Raw genomic sequence first — 18,640 nt, forward strand, 5'->3', positions numbered from 1 at the left:
CATTGTGAAGATATGTTTTCTAATATTGGTTGTTGTTGTTAGTTGCGAAGTTGTGTCTGACCCATCGCGACCCCATGGACAACATTCCACCAGGCCTTCCTGTCCTCCACCATCTCCCGGAGTCCACCTAAGCTCACACCAACTGCCTCAGTGACTCCATCAAGCCACCTCATCCTCTGCCGTCCCCTTCTTCTTTTGCCTTCTATTGTTCCCAGCGTTAGGCTCTTCTCCAGTGAGTCCTTCCTCCTCATTAGGTGGTCAAAGTATTTGAGCTTCATCTTCATTATCTGGCCTAGTGATTGCTGCTAGAGCAAGAAAAACTCAGATAATGATGAACCTTGATGCCTGGTATATTTCAGGAATGTGCAAATGGAAAACACTGACAAAGTCATAGGCAAGGTGGGACAGACTGCCATCAAGTGATTCTTGGCTGAATGCTTTCTATAAAATACATCTAACTTCTATAAAATACATCCAAATTTTGCCTTTGGTTTCAAGACACTGAAGAGTGAGCCTCCTTCATTCTTATGCTCAGTTTCCACTAGTTCCTTCATATATGAAAGATTAAATTTGAAATCTAGGTGAAGCATTTTCTAGCTTAAATTCACCATAAAGATAGTTCCCCTAAAACATGCATTTTGTTTGTAAACACATCTTTGCCATTAACTATGCCTTACAGTAAGGCCTTGGGGTCCCCTTGGGCCATCTTTTCCTGTGTCTCCAGGAGGCCCTCTTGCACCTGGTTGTCCAGGAGGACCTGGTGGGCCAGCAGCTCCATCTTTTCCTTGCTCTCCCTGGAAGAAGTTCAGACAAAACATCATGAAGTGAAAAATATACCATCAATGGATGGATTGCATCTGCAAATAAATTGTACAGCAAAGTGGAAAGGTACCAGAAGACAGGGTAAAGGAACTGGTTATGTTTTGAGTATGATGATAAAATGTTAGGTTACACACAGACTAACCTTTCTATACTATGAAATCTTACTAAAACTAAAGAGTTTTTCAATTATTCCAAACTTAATTCATCATAACAACAAATATTAGTAGCTAGAACTTCAAACCAATTGATACCCAATGTGTGTGTACACATGATACAAAATTACTGGAAGTAATTGGTGTATTCTCTTGTTCCTCTCCATAGATGCTGGACAGGTACTACCTAGTTTTGGTGACATGACTATTGATTAGTGAAATGTCTTGCTTCTTTTAATAAGAAACAGATCAAATAACTGCAGAAGAGACTCCAATTCTTTACCATTTTGCAACATTGTAATGAGAAAGCATGAAAAAACTGCTCTCCAAATTAAGTTTGCAGGACAAACTTTTGAATAATGAATATCCAAAAATACTAGGTGTCAAGAAGCACCCTAGTTCATTTTGTACATGGCTATCTCAGTCAGTTCTAACATCTGGAAGATCCTGGTACATATATATTACACTCATATCCTTTTTCTCTTTCAAGAATATCAGTATTATATACAAAGGGTTCCCAGGCAGTTTCTGATCTAAGCGCTGAACCAGTGTAGTCCTATTTAGCTTCAGAAAGGTTGCCTTTAGATGAGAGTTGGGAAATGTGTTGCCTTCCAAATACTGTTAGACTCCACCAACCCTAGCCAGCAAGGCTACTGGTGGCACATGCTGGGAACTACAGTCCAAAAATGCTTGAAAGACCACATATTCCCCATCCCTGCTCTAGACCATACCTACTTTATGGTCAGCTTGGGAAAAAAAATCTAGTGATCTGTTGAGACATTTATTCTTCAAAGTGTGCTCTTTGTAGAAAACACAAACCAACCCTTTCCGAGGAAAGGGTTGACTGTCACAGCAAGAATACACACAGAACTACAATGTCAGCACATATCACACATCATGCTCATGGTGCATGTTGGGTAAGTGTCAAAAGCTAGTGAATACAAAAGTTGATTCAAAACAGGTATACTTATAATAAAGGCACTGATAATGTAAGAGGTGCACTGGTAAGGTGGCCACAATCTAGCAGATTATGCCTTTAGTTGTGGGAAACAGTAGAACTTTGATTTTGCTTCTTCAAGTAGCAGCCTTTTCATGAAATTTTAAGGTAGTTCCAAAAACAGTTTGCAAGATGAAATAAACATTTCATCTTTGAAAATGAATCCTCTGAATGGTTCTTATTGCAATCCTTCTCCCAGCCTCTCTCAAATACAATGCACTTCACAGTTTAGGATATTTAAAGAATGGCTTCTTTCAGCACATTCCTGGGTAGACTGAGAACTTAAGTCAGATCTATTCTATCATTTGGATGACCATGGCTGTCAGCTACTATTACTGTTGCCTAAATCATGATCTAATGTGAAAAAAGCAAGAAGCCAGCATCCCAGTTTGGTCATCTTCTTCAAGATATGGAAATGGGACTGAAACCCTCCACAACAATGGTAGCTTATAAAACACTTGATAACATCTGGACAGGATGACCCCCAGTGGCAGATGAGTATTTAATGCCATGCGGCTTTCTGTCTGAAACATAACTGTGAAAGCCAGAGTTATGACATCTTTTCAAAGTTCAGAAAATTTCCTTATGCATAATAATACATTTGTAAGATAAAAATAAATGGATTTAAATGGATTATTGTTTTTAATTTGTTATGTTATGTATATCCCACCTTTTGTTTTTCATAAAATGGGCAGGCTAAATTTGAAAATAGTACAGTTCAAAATCAGAGTCATTCTTCAGTTTCTGATCATCCAAGGAGCCAGAACCATCATCCTTGACAAATCTTCCATGGTTTTACTGCTTAGACAAAAATACTACTACTGTTTATGGAAAATTGGAAGCTGAAAGTCTTGTGTGCAGGGACTGTGTCAACAATCTGTACAGTACATGGCATTACTTAGATGCCATATAATAATTATGAGTACAAATAGCTGATTGGAAAAGATGACTGAGATATTAAATTAACATGATTGTTTCTGAATTCATATGGAATGACTAAGCTCTGACCAAATCAGAATCACAGATTAGAAATAGGATGCAGGAATGAAAGATGCATTCAGTTTTAGTTAACAGAAATACCTCAAATGGTTCACCATTTTTGCATTTCATTAAGAAGCAATATGCACTGTAAAATATATATTTTAGACTTCTGCTTATATAGTTTAAAATGGTTGAGAATTACTGCAGCAGTTCTAGAGGAAAGGTTCCCCAGGACAGATGTGTGTGAGTGCTTATACATATATAGGCACACTCACAGGAGCAGAAGCTAGGACCAGTTTTTACAGACAACAGCTGAAGTGGCAAACCTGTGTTTGGAGTGTCCTACTGCAGAATGCGAGTGGTAACATATTTGATAGAATGATCCTTGGTAGAAAATTCTTTCCTGCAGAAAACTAAATGCCAGAGAAAAGGTCTTAGGCCTAACCTTGTTCCTAACATGCCAGTTTTCTATGTCCAGGGAATTGTTTGGCATGGAGTCATGTGAAACACCAATTGCAGTCTGAAACAGTACTATAGTATGTGGCATCTGTTGTTTGAAAGAATTAGCCCTATGTTCTTTTGCTTCAGAGATGCTGGAAACATGGACCATTTTTATGAACGCATCCTTTGTATATAGGTATCGGGCAAAATGACTATTGTTACTATTGGCTATTGAAGAGTGCAATCACGCCAGTGGGAAATTAGACTTAACATTTTATGTGTGGGAAAATTTACTAGTTGTGACATTCATGAGGACTTTGTGCACACAGAAATGTTAGACCTACTTTTATGAAAGCAAATGCCGTATTCTGTGAACAAGCTGAGGCAAAATGGTACGTTTAAAGTTAACTGGATAATAGCTAAAAATTGTTCTGTTGATTGGTGAGGGATAGGGAATGTTTTCATTATTATTTTGGTACTTTTAGTGTGACTCTAACTATAAATGGCATTTGGTTCTTTTTGTTTATAATGTAAAGCTGTAAGAGACATTTTTAGAAAATAAAGGAATAGAACAGAAGAATAAAAGAGTAGAAATGAAGGAGGCATTATCAGATCTCAAATTAGATTTTTTTAAAGCAACCTCACAAGAAAACACAGCAAGCTAGAAGATTAAAAACAAGTCTACCTTAAGGACACGTCGGCTAAAAATATGCTGGTCAGATAGAAATCCATGACTGAGGCGAGGAAAAGCCATCTAGTCAATGTGTGGTGGGAAAGACAAAGAGGTCAAAACAAATGTTATGAAGGTAGAGAAAAACTGTATAGGTTCATTTAGCATTACATAAGAGAGGGACTCCCGCACGGAACAAACAGTTGGTATTAAAAGGTAGAATAATCAGGATATTTTAGCTTTCTAGTAATCACAGTATCTTGGACTATGAATGCACAGTTATTAGATTTCTCATAATCATGGTGACCAGGGCTATGTACATATCAAATATTCACTTTCTAAGTCATGTAGAAGAATGTAAGAGTTGAGTATTCATGTGTGTGCTATTAAACACCAGTCTCAAACACTTTTTTGTCTGTTCGTACACATATCACATGGGGAAAGGTCATCACTGAGTTGTAAAGCACATGGTCCCTCAGGCTAGATCCCTCAGACCTTCAAGTAAGGCTGAGAAAGGCCTTTGGCTGAAACCCCAAAGAACTGCTTCTAGTCACTGCCCTTAGGACTAATGGTTGGATGGACTAATGGTTTGATGCTGTGTAAGGCAGCATTATATGCTCCTATCTATGATATACATACAAATATGAAACAAGGCTTCAAAAGACAATATAAAAGAAACTCTATTCAAGTTAAACACAAATCTCATAATGGGATTTTGAAAGTAACCTTAGAGTCTGGGCCAATTTAAATGTTTAACTATCTGAAACTACAGCCCTAGGCATACTTGGTAGAAAGTAAGCTCCATGGAACGCAGGGGGACTCACTCTGGAGTAATCATGCACAGAATTGCAACTGCGTGACCCTTGTACTTGAGATTTGAGCTAAACTGTAAAACCCCTTTCAGGGCTGCAGGCCAACCTGTCAGCCATAATAAATCTCATTTATATTCAAGTAAGTTAAGCCCCAAAATAAAGTGTAACTTGAGTCACTGTGCAGTCTTATAAGTAGTTTAAATATAGAAAATATGAGTTTGACTACTTTGCCAGTCCAGTCTTTTGATTATGGTTAATATTTGACAGCTGAGGGAACCCAATTCATCTTCCTGACATATTGGAAATGAAACCATTTCTGTATATAATCAAGGGTGTTTCCAGAAAGCGCATCTGCCTCATAAAATAAATGAATGGGACAAGAAGCTATTTCACATGGCTTTATTATATGCATCAAAGTACATGTATAATCTTGATGCAATCCTATACCAAATTGTCCAGTGATGAATTTCATTGGTTCAAAAACCTTGGTTCATACAACACAATAAACCATAGTGGTTTATAAGCCAGAGGTGGCTTGCTGTGTTGTATGAATCCAGTCCAAGTTGTTAATAAACCATACTGATGGGTTCAGAGGAACCAACATGGCTCTTTTTGTTGAGTGAGCTCAGCTCATTTGACTTACTTCTGAATAGACATGAATAGAATTGCTCTGCCTTAAGTCAAGTAATTCAGCATTCATTGTGAGAAGTACAGATGTAGTGTGGCCAAGAAGAAGAGAATATGGCAGCAGAAGAACCACAGTCCTGCTCTGATACAAGAATTGTGTAATTTCATCTAAAGATCCCTGTCAAATCACAAGTTGCATGTAGCATGTAGCAGCTGCAGCCCAGATGATGCATTTTAATAACTGTACTCTCTAAAAGCTGTAGTGGCCAGTTTGATATTACTATAGTTTCGTTAGTTGAATGCACAAATGACTGACATCATAGCAGAAGGACAGATCTATATCTCCGTCCTACAGCTATGTTTAGGTACACCTACTAGCAACACTGAAGCAGCAAATTCCAAATGTGTCTAAGAAAACAACGCATGTGTCCAAGGCTTAGTCAGAACAATCCACAACCCACTTAGAAAACAAATGGTTACAGTTTAAAGTGGCAAAGTTGGATGGCCGTGGGAGAATGGAGCCCACAAATCCAGAGGTTTATATTCATTCTAGGCAGAGCAATCTTTGCCTCCTCATCTTCCTGTCTTGTATTTTCTGCTGGCAGGCTTTTTAGCCCATCTAGCTGGAGTAAGACCGAAGGGAAGAAGGCTGGAGCAGCAGCAGGATAGCTTGTATCCTGGCCTGTTCCCCAAACACCCCTTTTTCCCACTTTCCAAGGATGCTGTCCCAGCACTGAAGACCAGCAGGCATGGTTCTTTCTGCACCAGCTGCAAGGGGCTGGAAGAAGGAGGTTGGAACTCCAATTCTCAGCTCCAAAACTGAAGTGTTATCTCCAGTCTCAGAGCACTATCTCCAACCTCCGATCTGGTAATACAAACTATCCCAAGGTCCTTCAGTTGTTGTCTAGAGACACAGGATGGTTCCCTTAATGCACAGAACCTGGTATCTTTCTGCTCCCTATTGATAGCTACACTGATAACAGAGAGGACTCCCATAGCGTGACAGCATTACAGACTCATTACCTTGAGTCTGAGTTGGTTCTTGTTCTAAGCTACAACATGATAAAACCAACATCTGCCACAGTCTTCAGAACTGGAAGCCGGAATCTCAGTCACCATCAGAAACCAGCACATGGATGACTTTCTGGAAATACATGGCTATGTACTGTACAGTTTCATCATAACATATTTTTTGTACACAGAGCTACTTTACTTCCTAGTAAGTATTAGTTAAATCCACTCCAATTTGATTTAATAAACAGCTAACAATGGCATTGGTGCACTTTGATCTTATAACGATACCCTATGAAGTTTTTCTGTTTCTCACACTTTCATTATGTATGCTTCAGTAACTGGCAAAACCTATTATAAGTTGTTCATCTATAATCAGTTCCTTAAAGCCATTCTGAATATGTAGTCACATCATTGTTATCAAATTAGTAAAAGCCACAGAAGCATTGCAACAGGTGACACAGTACTCTCCAGTAATGGCACACTTCTATCCAGGAAAAGACTTTTGATGCAAATGCTGAAAGTTTTAACCAGATGTGCATCCTAGAGAAACCCCATTCCATTTCAGCAGAAAATTATGTATTTCCTGTTCTGAGGCAATACGCCTCTGCACTCTAGTTACTGAGATCTGCACACAGGAGTGGGCTGTAGTCTTCACATCCTGCTTGTGGGCTTCCCAGAACTATCTGGTCAGTCTCCATGAGAAGCAGATGCTGAATTAGATGGGCCTCTGGAACAACGTTCTTCATTTTCATTTAAAATGTACTGCTGTCCTTCACCACGGCCCTTCTGATAATTTATAAAGCCAGACATTTTTGGTTTTATTTCAGAGCAATTATTATGCTGTGGGAATTGCACATAGCAGGGCACCCAAACTGCATGACTGATGAAGTGGATGCAAACCAAGTTTTCAGTGAAAAGAAGCAAAGTTTGAACTGGAAAATGTACGACATGTTGAACAGGGAAGGGAAAATTATTAGCACAATGTCTTCCCATGATGATTTGGTTAAACACAGCAGATCAACCAATGTATGACTGAAGTTTTGTGCAAATTAGTATTGTTTTTCAGATCACAGTGTGCTCAGAGAAGATTATGTAATTCCTCTTTTAATTAAATTATTACCCCTCTCTGAAAAATGAACTCATATGAATACTGGTTTTTTCAGATGCATCAGCATCTACTAATGGCTGTTTCTTTACAGTTAAGTGCAGAGTATGCAATTTGAAATAATGCATTCCTCCATGTAAACCAGGAAGCAACATTAGGAAATAAACTCCGTTGCTGAAGCTAAAGAAAAGATGCTGCCCAATAATCCAGCCAGATAGTGTCACAGGAAGAAACATTTTGGGATTTGAAACGAGAACAGGAGGAGTACTGTCCTAAAAATCCAGAAGCATCTGATTTTTTTGATATTGTGTGTGTGCGGGGGGGGGGGGGAGAAAATTAGTAGCTGGGGCTATAACACATCTGAGAAACTGGGGGAAGAACATTTTTCATAACATGAACATTTCTAAATGCAGACTGCTTTTCTGTGAACTGATAACATGTGGGGACTGCTTGCAACATTTTCCTTCATCTAAATTTTTTTTTTCTGAATAATCTCCATTCTATGATTTATGCGTAATGGAGGGTGACAGCACTCCTTTGGAATGGATCTGGATTAGGCACCACCAGTCACTATGTACCTTTTCACTATTATTCCTTCAGGTATGATTGAATTCATTAAGCTAGAAGAAATTATCTATGTGGGCAGTTTGTGGATCATACTGCAAGTCTGATGAAAGCCTCTAAATACCCATTTATGAAGTATTTCCATCCACAATTCAGAGAGTGAAATGGAGCAGCAACACTACATAAACTGAACTGCTCTGGTCTTTTGATAAGGCAGAGCAAACATTTTTCTCACACAATATATTTCATAGCAGTTTGTATCATAGTGAGATGACTGCATAATTTGGAAAATTAATTTCTCATTTCCTTGAAGTTCTGTTATCTTAAAGAGACTGCAAAGAGGGCACACTTCCTTTAATAAAGGGCTTCTACAACATTTTGCAGGTTCTGCAATCAGAGCAATGCTATGTAATAGTTGAGACTCTTCTGTTAATCATGATTCTGTTAATCAAGTATCACCTCTGTTTCTCTGTATCACCTTTTGTGATGGCTCCCACATTGCTGAGGAATCCAGGAGACTTTCAGGTTATAGATAATTTACTTAGTAATCAGTGAAGTTAAGATGGGAAAGGGGTGTGACACATGTGCTCGGAGACAACATTCCCCTAAGTTCTAAATGCATGAGGCAGCAGGAGACAGCAGTTATTCAAAGGTGAGGAAAATGGACTTTGTACATGCTCAAAGGTATTTTAATCCTAGAACATAGTCCTGGTATTAATCAGGCTTGCACTGAACTCTGCAGGGATCTTGGTATAAATTGAGTTAGAGGGAGATCAGGAAAGTAGAGCTTGCCTTTAATAAGAAAGCAGAGGGAAAATTATGGAGTAGTGACAAACTGCTGGAAAGGGAGGAAATACAATTGATTGTTGTGTGGAAGGGAACAGAAAAGCTAGGTACTCTGGTAATAGTTTGTTCATGACAGGCGTTTTAATTCCTCAAGTGAGGTGCTGAGGCTTTAATATGTGTACATCATGGTTCCCATGGGCATCAATGTGCCCAAGACACTGTTGCTCAGCAGTGAGAAGAGAGCACTCTGCATGCTCAAAGGCAGTCTTGGATAGTTTAATTATTATTTTACGCTTAATCATAAATATTAAAAATGAGATTAGAATAACACAGACTCCTTTTCCCACTTGCTTTGGAATTTTTTGTTGCCATATTTTCTTTGTTCATAAAGGCTAGATGCGTCTTTTTACTTCAAAGTAAAAGCCGAGTTTCCCAGAATTTTACCAGAAATTTGTAGACCAAGAAGAAAACCAGTCAATCCACTTTCCACACCACTTTTTTTTCTTGTTGTAAAAAAATCAGGCCTCTTCTGGTCCTTTTCTTCAGCTGACTTTAATCTATTCCTTCACTACTCTCAAGATTAAAAAAACCCTTCAAAGTAATTTCCAGAACACCTCTTCTTGATTTTATTTATTGGGTATATCAGGATAGTTTTGTCTCTTCATGCTCATACCTCATACAAAGGCACACAAAGACACTTAATAATGCTGACTGCACATCCCTGTGGAGGGTAACTGGGAAAAAGAACAGTGTTTTGCCTAAAAGCAAAAAAGTACCTTTTTAGTTCACTGGAGGCAGAAATATGCATATATTTCTATTGAACTCAGTCCCACTCCAGTGAAATTATGGTCAGTGAAAATAAATCAGAGTAAGAATGTCCATATGTTAGCTAGTTCATATTACTTTTTAAAAACTTTATTAAATTCTCAGTTTTATAGTTTAATGGAGCAATCCTCCATATGGATAAGAACCAGAGAACGAGAGAGAGAAAGAAACAAGTCATAGTAAATTTGCTCATTTCAGGATTTTGTCTCTGTATTATCTATCTATCTATCTATCTATCTATCTATCTATCTATCTATTCCAGCTGAGATTCATGTAAGTTTGGGACCAGATTTTCAAATCTTTGCAAAGGATTCAAGACCCTGAACCTTCATCTAGAGATCTGAAGGCCTGGAAAATGCCTCTGGGAAAAATACTTTTTCCAAGGACTGAAAAACTGAGCAGCCTTGGATTTTGAAATATTTCATGTTAGAATGTTGATTTTTGTGAAGAGAATAAAGAGAGGAGGAAGACCACATAAGCCACCTTGGGTGAAAAATGGTATGACAGAAATATCTATCTATCTATCTAATCACCTTTTAACCACCGCTACAAAAATAAATCCTCTCCCTAAAAGACAGTCAGTTGCCTGGTCCCTACAGCATAAACATGGCATTAACTAGAGTCAACCTTCCAAATTAATTAAAAATTTGTCCATCAATGGAAATTATTTATACAAATGAATACAATGTCACTCTTCAAATAAGAGGCTGAGATTGATTAATGTTTCTTAACTTAGATATGGTTCCACACCATTTCTAAGCTGAGTCTTTCGAAGCTAAAGAAACTCTCAACAGCTGTTCTTCCACAACAGATTTCCCTAAGCTCTGCACACAAACAGGAAGAGGTTTAGGAATCTTCCTAATCTTTTCCACTAGTAGGAACAGATGCTAAATGCCCTTCTTCCTGTGCTCCCAGCACATCTTTTGGCTTCCAGGAAGTTTCAGATGATTCAAGGACTACTTGTAGACTACTTCCCTCTGCCCAGACATAAAATAGGAATCTGAAATATGTTATACTTTGAAAAAAGTTTCTTAAAATGTGAGCTTGGAGGAAAGAAAGGAGTTAACAGTTCATCTCATTTTACCTTTCCACCCCTTTTGTGTATTGACAGGCAAATACATGGATCTTTTTGTTCTCATCACTGCCAAAAAGTATAACTTTGAGATGCATTCATAATTACTAATGATGCTTACCCTTGGGCCGATGTCTCCTTGGTCACCCTAGAAAACAGAAAAATAATTGTAATTCACTTCCCAATGTCAGTTCTCTGCTGATTCTGCACTGCTTGGGTGAATCCATTTCCTCCAGGTACAGTAGGGAAGATGACCCATAACAGGAAGGACAAGCATTCACAAATTAATATACATCCTCAAGCTTAGTTCTTTGATGCCCAGGAGGTGTTCACACATTTAATCTTTGACCATGTTTAAGAGGTTATCGGATGAACTGCTTCCCACCTGCTTGCTGCTTTGCATCTGTTTTGCATCTACTTTCTGAAAGGGGATCCTGGAATATTAGACAGAACATCTGGACCTGGCACTCTAAGGGTTAAACCACTTTGAGTTTGCCCATTGATGGTTGCTGAGTTAAAACTCTGGATTGTTCAGCTCTTGACAACCCAGATGTGCTGGGTTTGAACATCATGACAAATTATGCAGCGTCATTCCTTGGTTGTTTGAGAAAGCAGAATCAATGAGTGGGTGAGAGGCACTGAACTCACTTGTTCCCACCGTTAATTGGTGCGACATGCAAACAATGTCAGCGAAATTTGTTCACAAAATATGGTGTACACGTGGAACTCATGTAGGGTTGCCATGTGTCCTACTTTACATATGTAGTACAGCTCTCTATTTGAAGAACCCTCTGTTTGAAAGGCTGTCCATTCAAACCTAGTTTTAAGGTGGAAAATTTCGACAGCCTTTTCCCCAGTGCTTTATTTTTCCATGGAAAAATTTTCTGTTTCATAAATTCATTAATAACAATGCATTAATGCAAATTGCATATTCAGTATTGTGCAAGCATCGTTGTTTCAAAGATGCAATTATTATTTTTCCAGGTGATTATAGCTACAAAATATGCAAGAAAACAGATATGTCATTGAAATGTATATATATGCAAAAACATGCATTTGTAAAAGTTATGTCAAGTGTGAGCTGGAGTGATAGTGAAATTTTTTCAACTCAAACGCTTGTGCTGTAAGTTAACGTGTATATTTTAAGTAATGTGTTTTATTTATTAAAACATTTGTATGCCACCAAATTGTGCCATAGCACCTCTGGACAGCTCACAGTCATAAGATAAAACACAATAAAAACTAATTAGAGCATATTAAATATACAATGTTAATAAAATACGGATTAAAATAAAAAACAGAAGGTTGACTGGCATTAACTATTAAAATATTTTTTTAAAAAAGGAAGGTCTTTGCCTGGTGCCAAGAAAGAATACGAGGAAGGTGCCAGGTGAATCTCCTTGGGGAGAGCATTCCAGATATGGGGAGCAGCTGCAGAAAAGGCCCTCCTCCTAGCGGCCATCCCCTTCATCTCCTTAAGAGATGGATCACACAGGAGGGCCCTCTGCATAGATCTCAAAGGCCAGGCAGGCACATATGGGTGCAGGCACTCCTCAAGATAACTGGGGCCTAAGGCATTTAGGGCTTCATAGGTCAACATAAGCACCTTGAATTGGGCCTGGGCCACAACTGGTAACCAATGCAGTTCTTTCAATATAGGTGTTATGTGAGCTGTGCTAGGGGCTCCCATCACCAACCAAACAGCCCTGCTTTGCACCAAATATAATTGCTGGACAGTCTTCAAGGTAAACATGGTTTGACAACTAGCAATTTTACAGTGCAAACTGCACATTTTCTATGCAAACTGCCATAATTTGCATAAGAAATTTTCTAGAAAACCCACATTACTGGTTTAAAGAGAAAGGAATGTCTGGAAGTACAGTCTTCCTCTCTCTCTCAGAGGGAAGTTTCTTGTTTTCTCTGGAGGGAAATTAGCAAGGGATGGCAGCTTTGGTGGAAGCTGGGTGGCTCTGGTCTGTGGGTTTTTCCTTTTGCCCTATTTTGAGTGATTTCTGAATTTTTAATCAGCCAGGTAGAGTGTGCTATGTTTGTTTGTTATGGGTGTTGTCAGGTCACGCAACCACCTTTTCTGGGTTTGGCCAAGTAGACTCAGGCCTTTTGAGATTCGTGGGGTACAAGAGAGAGTTGATCATTTAATCTGCGATTATTTGTAGTATGTGGAACAGCAGACTCCTCTTTTGTGTTTTCTTGCTGCCAGATGATCTGGGAGCTCTTCTGGTAATATGGGAGCTCTTTTGTGTGATGGTGATCTTTGTTTGCTAGTCTTTCCCAAGTTGGTATGTTCAAAATGTTTTGGAATACAAAAGAATTTCTTTCTTTTGGCCATTCTGCCTGGGATGGGTGTGTTGAAATACAAAATGTCTGGAAGGCACCAAGGAAGGCTGTCCCAGGAAGACTCATGCACTGCAAACCAGTTAATCCCAATGGTTATTATAGACTACTGCAGAACACTTTATAAATGAGTCTCTAAGTTGTGAACTGTCCATGTGTGAGTCAATGTGCCATAAATCCCAAAATGATTATTTAAGTGCGACTCCTCTTATTAGAATGTTTAGAAGCCATCCTAAGGGAGTTGAAATTTTCAGAGTGAATACTCTTACCTTATCCCCCTTTGGTCCTTGAGGCCCCTGTAAAGATCAATGAGAGAGTGTTAAGTACATTAGTCCACACAGTACTGCTTTAGCTCCCTCTAGCTACTTTGACCAAACAGAATATTCCAAAGAATACCATTTACACCTAAACTTTCTCTTTCTTCAGGAAAGTTGAAGGCCAGCCCTTTTGCCCTGACTGCTGTGTGATAGGGTTCTGCAGACCACACACAAGTGCATTCAACCATATGACCTCCATACAAAGAACTTAAGAACATAAAAAAGCCATGCTGGATCAGACTGAAGGTCCATCCACTCCAGCATTCCATCCCCAACATGGCAAATCAGCTGCCCACAGGATCCCTCAAACAGGATAGGTACAAGCCATCTGTCCAAGCTCCCCTGCAACTGGTGTATGCAGGCATGCCTGACCATGGAGCAGCCAGTAGCCACTGATAACCTCTCTCTCCATGAATATGTCATCTGCCTGCAATCTCCAGTCTACAGTAGTGCAATCATTCAATTTTAACCTGTTCTTTAAGATCTACAAATCAGAGTCTTCTGGTTGTTCCATCAGCTGCACCTACACACTAGAGAAGATCTTTTCTGTCACGGCACCCAGCATTTGAAATTCTCTTCTCCCTGATGTACAATAAAGCACCAACCATGATGAGGTTTGGGTGCCTGTTAAAAAGAGATTTGCTTAATTAAGCCTTTGCTGATTTCAAGGCTAGCTTAGTGGGATTTCCTGTTTTAACTGTCATTCTAACAACATTTTGTACACTGCTCATGAATTTTTAAAATGAAAAGATGTATATAAATATGTTAATAAATATATAAAATAAATCCATATTCTTTTCTTAAGGGTGATTCAGTGTGAAACTTTTTTATTTAAAGCACACTGAAAGAGCTTGAAGAGAGAATGTCTTAGTGTAGCAGCCATCTGAAGAAGCCCTGTCTTACCACTGAAAGGTCCTTTGCCATTTTTATGAAGCTTTTGTATGGTTCCACTCAATGCTCTTCCCTGTGCAAGCTAGGAAAGGAGACCCATCAAGTTTTGAACTCAAACTCTTACCTGGTACATATTAGTAAAGTGTTTGCTTTTGATCACCCAGGTCAGTGGCATATGCAAGCATGTCTGCACACCATATGCAAACAGTCTAGTAACAACTTTCAGCTGAAATTATGTATGCACTTGGATGGCTTTGTGACAGCAGCTTTAAAAGATTTTACAGTGCACTCTCTTGTAAGCATGAAAAGAAATGTCAGAGCAGTATAGATACATAGCAGGCTTAATGCTTGAATCCGGGGTGAACTGAATTCCTTTTGTGAAAACAGTATCGCAAGTAGGTTCTACAGCAAAATGTTTCAGGCTGGAGAACTTCTGTTCAGGTTTTTAGCTACTCCGTTCCACTATCCCACCCTCCAGGTTTTCCATTCAACCATCCAACCATCATCCAATATTGCAAGTGCCCTAAGCATGCTCAATCTTCATTATGCCGTTTTTCCTCCCTCAGGGCTTTTCCCTGAAGGTGGGAGTTTCTTGAGGGGGAGGTATTTCTGCAAACCTTGAAATCTCCAAACTTTCTGATACCTCTCCCTCTTGTGTGTGAATATTGCCATTTTGTTTACACAAAGGCCAGTACTCATGAACCGGGGTTCACTCTTAGCATATACCAGTAGGGGAGTGCCTCTGCTCGGGATACCACACACTTCATTCCATTCTCATCCTTGCCCCTGGTTTTCTTTGCAACAGCCAGCCAGCATTTTGCACTCAGTGATCATCCTTAGCAGACCTCACTTGACTGAGGATTCTTCCACTTGCCCCTCACTCTCTAGCGTATCCCCCCTCAACCTTCTTATACTTGTATAATTTATGTATTTATTAAAAACATTCCTTGGCCTCCTTTTAGAGTAAGAGCTCCCCACCCCTGCCGCAGTTTGATAACAAAACATGCCAAAAAATCAATGCAACAATAAAAGCAGTAAGAACACATAAGAACAGCAATAAAAACAGCAACATTTTAAGAAAATCAAATCCCTGCATAAAACTTGCAACAAACAACTGCAGCTGCAACTCAGTCCAATGACACATAATCAAGGGAAGGGCAGAACAAGTTCTCAGACCTTCTTAAAAGCCTCCAGTGCTGGGGCCAGACAGACTCTCCGTGCCTACTGGCAACTTGTTCCGGAGGTGCAGGGCCACTGTGGAAAATGCCCTGTAGAAAGGGCCCTTGTACCAGACCAACTGCTTTAACGGCTGGGCAAAAGAGGGACCTCTCTTGCTGAGCATAAATATAAGCACTGGGTTCCCAAGTGTGCTGACAGTGCTCCTTTTAGAACATAAAAAGGCCATTCTGGATGAGATGCCTATTTGGTTGGCATCCTGTTCCCAGAGAAGCCAAGCCAATGCCCACAGGAAGCCCAAAACAGAACACAAACACAACAGCAATACAATATCAATTTTATTTATTGCTTTTATTCTTGATTGCTGGTTACTATGCCTTATTATGCTATGAATTCATTCTTTTAATTGCTGCATCGTATGTTGTGAGCTACCCAGAAAGCGTATGGCCAAGGGGGACAACATACACATCAAGTAAATAAATAAATGAATGAATAATAGCATCCTGCAGCAACTGGTACTGAGGGGCAAACTGCCTCTGAGATGGGAGGTAACAGGGAGGCATCATGACCAGTAGCCATTGATAGCTTTATGATCTGCAATTCTGGCTAATCTACCTTTAAAGCAGTCCAAGTTGGAAGGCAGTGAATGCTCCCTGTGCTGTGTGAAGAATATGTGCCTGGATGATGCTAGCTGGGCACATAAAGATTATGGTTAAATGCATAAATGTTCTGTACTGACCAAATGGTTTAGAACTGAGCACAGTCTCATGTGCATCACTGGAGTTTCACATGTATCCAAAGCAGTCTGTTTGTTTGCTCTCAAAGTCAAGGGAACTCAACATACAGGCTCTCAGAAATAATTTCAAAGCTTGCATGTCTGCTCCCACAGCTTACCTAACTGCCTTCACCAATGATGGGTGCAGCCCTTCTAAAGTTTAGACAGAAGAAAATCCTGAAATTGCCAGCTTTTCCCAGTCAGCCATACTGTATGGGGAATGCTGGGAGTTGTTTCATTTTTGGGGGGAGCAGTCTAAACATGCATGAGATTGCCTCCAAAGCTGATGATTTTCAGAAATCACTGAGCAACAGCTTCTTATAATTTTGTAAATGGCTGGATAAGGTTTAACTTATCTATGTTCTGTAGAGTGGCAGGGCACAAATCAAATTTGTGCATTTGGAACTTAGAGCAATACTTACAGGTTTTCCATCCAATCCAAGAGGGCCCTAAAGCAAAGGAAGATAATGAAGCATTACAAAGGAATTAATCTGTATTTCATCAAATTCTGTCTCCCTCACCCCAAAGGGCTTTTCCACATGTTCAATAGAAGTGTTTTCCAAAAGCATCTGATGCTTCCCACTATAGTTTTGAAACTCCCTCTCAGGGCAAAATTGCAAGATCAGCATGTAACAGATAGATAGAATAGATCTTGCTCAGCGTGTGCATGAGAGAGACTGCATCCCCGCTGCACAGCTTCCCCAATTCATAAGGGACAGAAGGACAGGGGAAGCTATGAACTAACTGCCAAGGACAGCACTATCAGCACCAGTATTTGCCAGTATTTCATTTTAAGGAAGTGCTCCTCAGTTATGGATGCAATAATGCAAGCATGGGATGGGGAAACTGGTAGTGTTTGTCACTAACCAAGATTCACAAAAAGTATCCATTTAAGCAACTGCAATAATATTCTACAATCACATTCAGCACAATGATCATCACATAGGTAAATGTGCTATCTGGACAAAGTACTGTATTTTCTTCAGGTAAAGTAAATGTAGGGAAAGAAAATGTATCACTGAATGCTAGAAAAATGTGATAATTTCATAACAAGTGGAAGCTTGAAGGAAGAGCTGCAGACTTGCAAAGACTTGCACAGCAAATAGGAAACGAATGTACATTCACTGAGGGGGAAAATCATGTGGGAAAAGCCAAAATGAGTTTATTTAGGAAGGTGCTTAATGATTGAGCAATATTTTGATTGTTTTGTGTTGCTCAGTACTACATCTTTTTGTAATCCTTTGTAAAATAAAAACCAGTTGGTCATGACATGAAAAGTTGGTACCCATCCTTTCATGCACTACTTAATTTCCATGTGGTTCCTCGTTATAACTGCCCAGTCATTTAAAAAAGATTAATAACTAACAATAAAGTAGGATTGTCATATTTCCCAGAAATGCAAGCATTATCCGGATTCATTATCCAGAATCGCAGATGGTGTCTGGACAATGCATTACCTGGCTTAAACACAAAGTCTTTCTTTGAAAAACCATTTTTCTAGCTACAAAAACCAGAAAAAATGTGCAGATCATCTGCTATTTAGAAAAAAATTGCTTATTTATCCCCTACCTTCTTCTTTCTTTTGGCCAATAACTCCTAATTTTACATGTTATTTGTGAGTGAAAAAGTATGGCTAAAGTGCATCAATCAACTAATTAATATGTACTAAGCGTAAGACATAACTTGCTAGATGTCATGTTGCTTCTTTGTGCATTCAAAGGAACAGGCCTTGCAAAGCGTTGTTTATTGACCAAAAAGCACAAAACACCCAGCACGAAACTTTCAGCATGCAGAGTGGTCTGTTGAACCCAATCTAGTAATCTCCTCCAGAAACTCCCCTTATGAGCATGTCTGGGTCCCATCCTTTTGGGAGGGGCCTTCTGAAAGCAAACAAGTGTCATCTCTGTGCATGGATGCTCTAATTCCACCCACTTCTGCTTTCCATTCCCCTGAGTGCTGTGCTTATAGCTGGGAAAGCAGTGGTGGTGAAATGGTGTATTTACTACTTTGCCTTCTGATGGGGGAAACCAGTGCATTTCTCTTGGAAGGAGCATGGATGCACCAAAAGGGGGTTGTTTTTATTTCCTTAATTACATGCACCAGTCTATCTATGTTCATACAAAAACAGTCTCACAACTCCCAGTGTTCCTCACTTAGCCATGCTAGGGAAGACTGGAAGCTGCAGGATTTTTTCTATCCACACAGGCATAGGATTGTTCCCTAAAAGTCATTTAGGGCACACTGTAATGCCTTCCATTGAT

The 18,640-nt window shown here is 39.4% G+C and overlaps 1 protein-coding gene across 1 annotated transcript in view; it reads right to left on the reverse strand.

Annotated features, from left to right (window-relative positions):
• COL23A1 (collagen type XXIII alpha 1 chain) overlaps positions 1–18,640 on the reverse strand; it is a 406,477-nt gene that overhangs the window by 57,966 nt on the left and 329,871 nt on the right. Inside the window, exons 6-9 of the mRNA XM_044454607.1 lie at positions 16,802–16,828; positions 13,490–13,516; positions 10,990–11,016; positions 678–794 (exon numbers count right to left, since the gene is read on the reverse strand). Of these exons, the coding sequence (XP_044310542.1) occupies positions 678–794; positions 10,990–11,016; positions 13,490–13,516; positions 16,802–16,828 (198 nt within the window). The remainder of the gene's footprint in view (positions 1–677; positions 795–10,989; positions 11,017–13,489; positions 13,517–16,801; positions 16,829–18,640) is intronic.

This window comes from Varanus komodoensis, unplaced genomic scaffold (assembly GCF_004798865.1).
Source record: "Varanus komodoensis strain SLA01 unplaced genomic scaffold, ASM479886v1 scaffold7_3, whole genome shotgun sequence".
Lineage (NCBI taxonomy): Eukaryota > Metazoa > Chordata > Lepidosauria > Squamata > Varanidae > Varanus > Varanus komodoensis.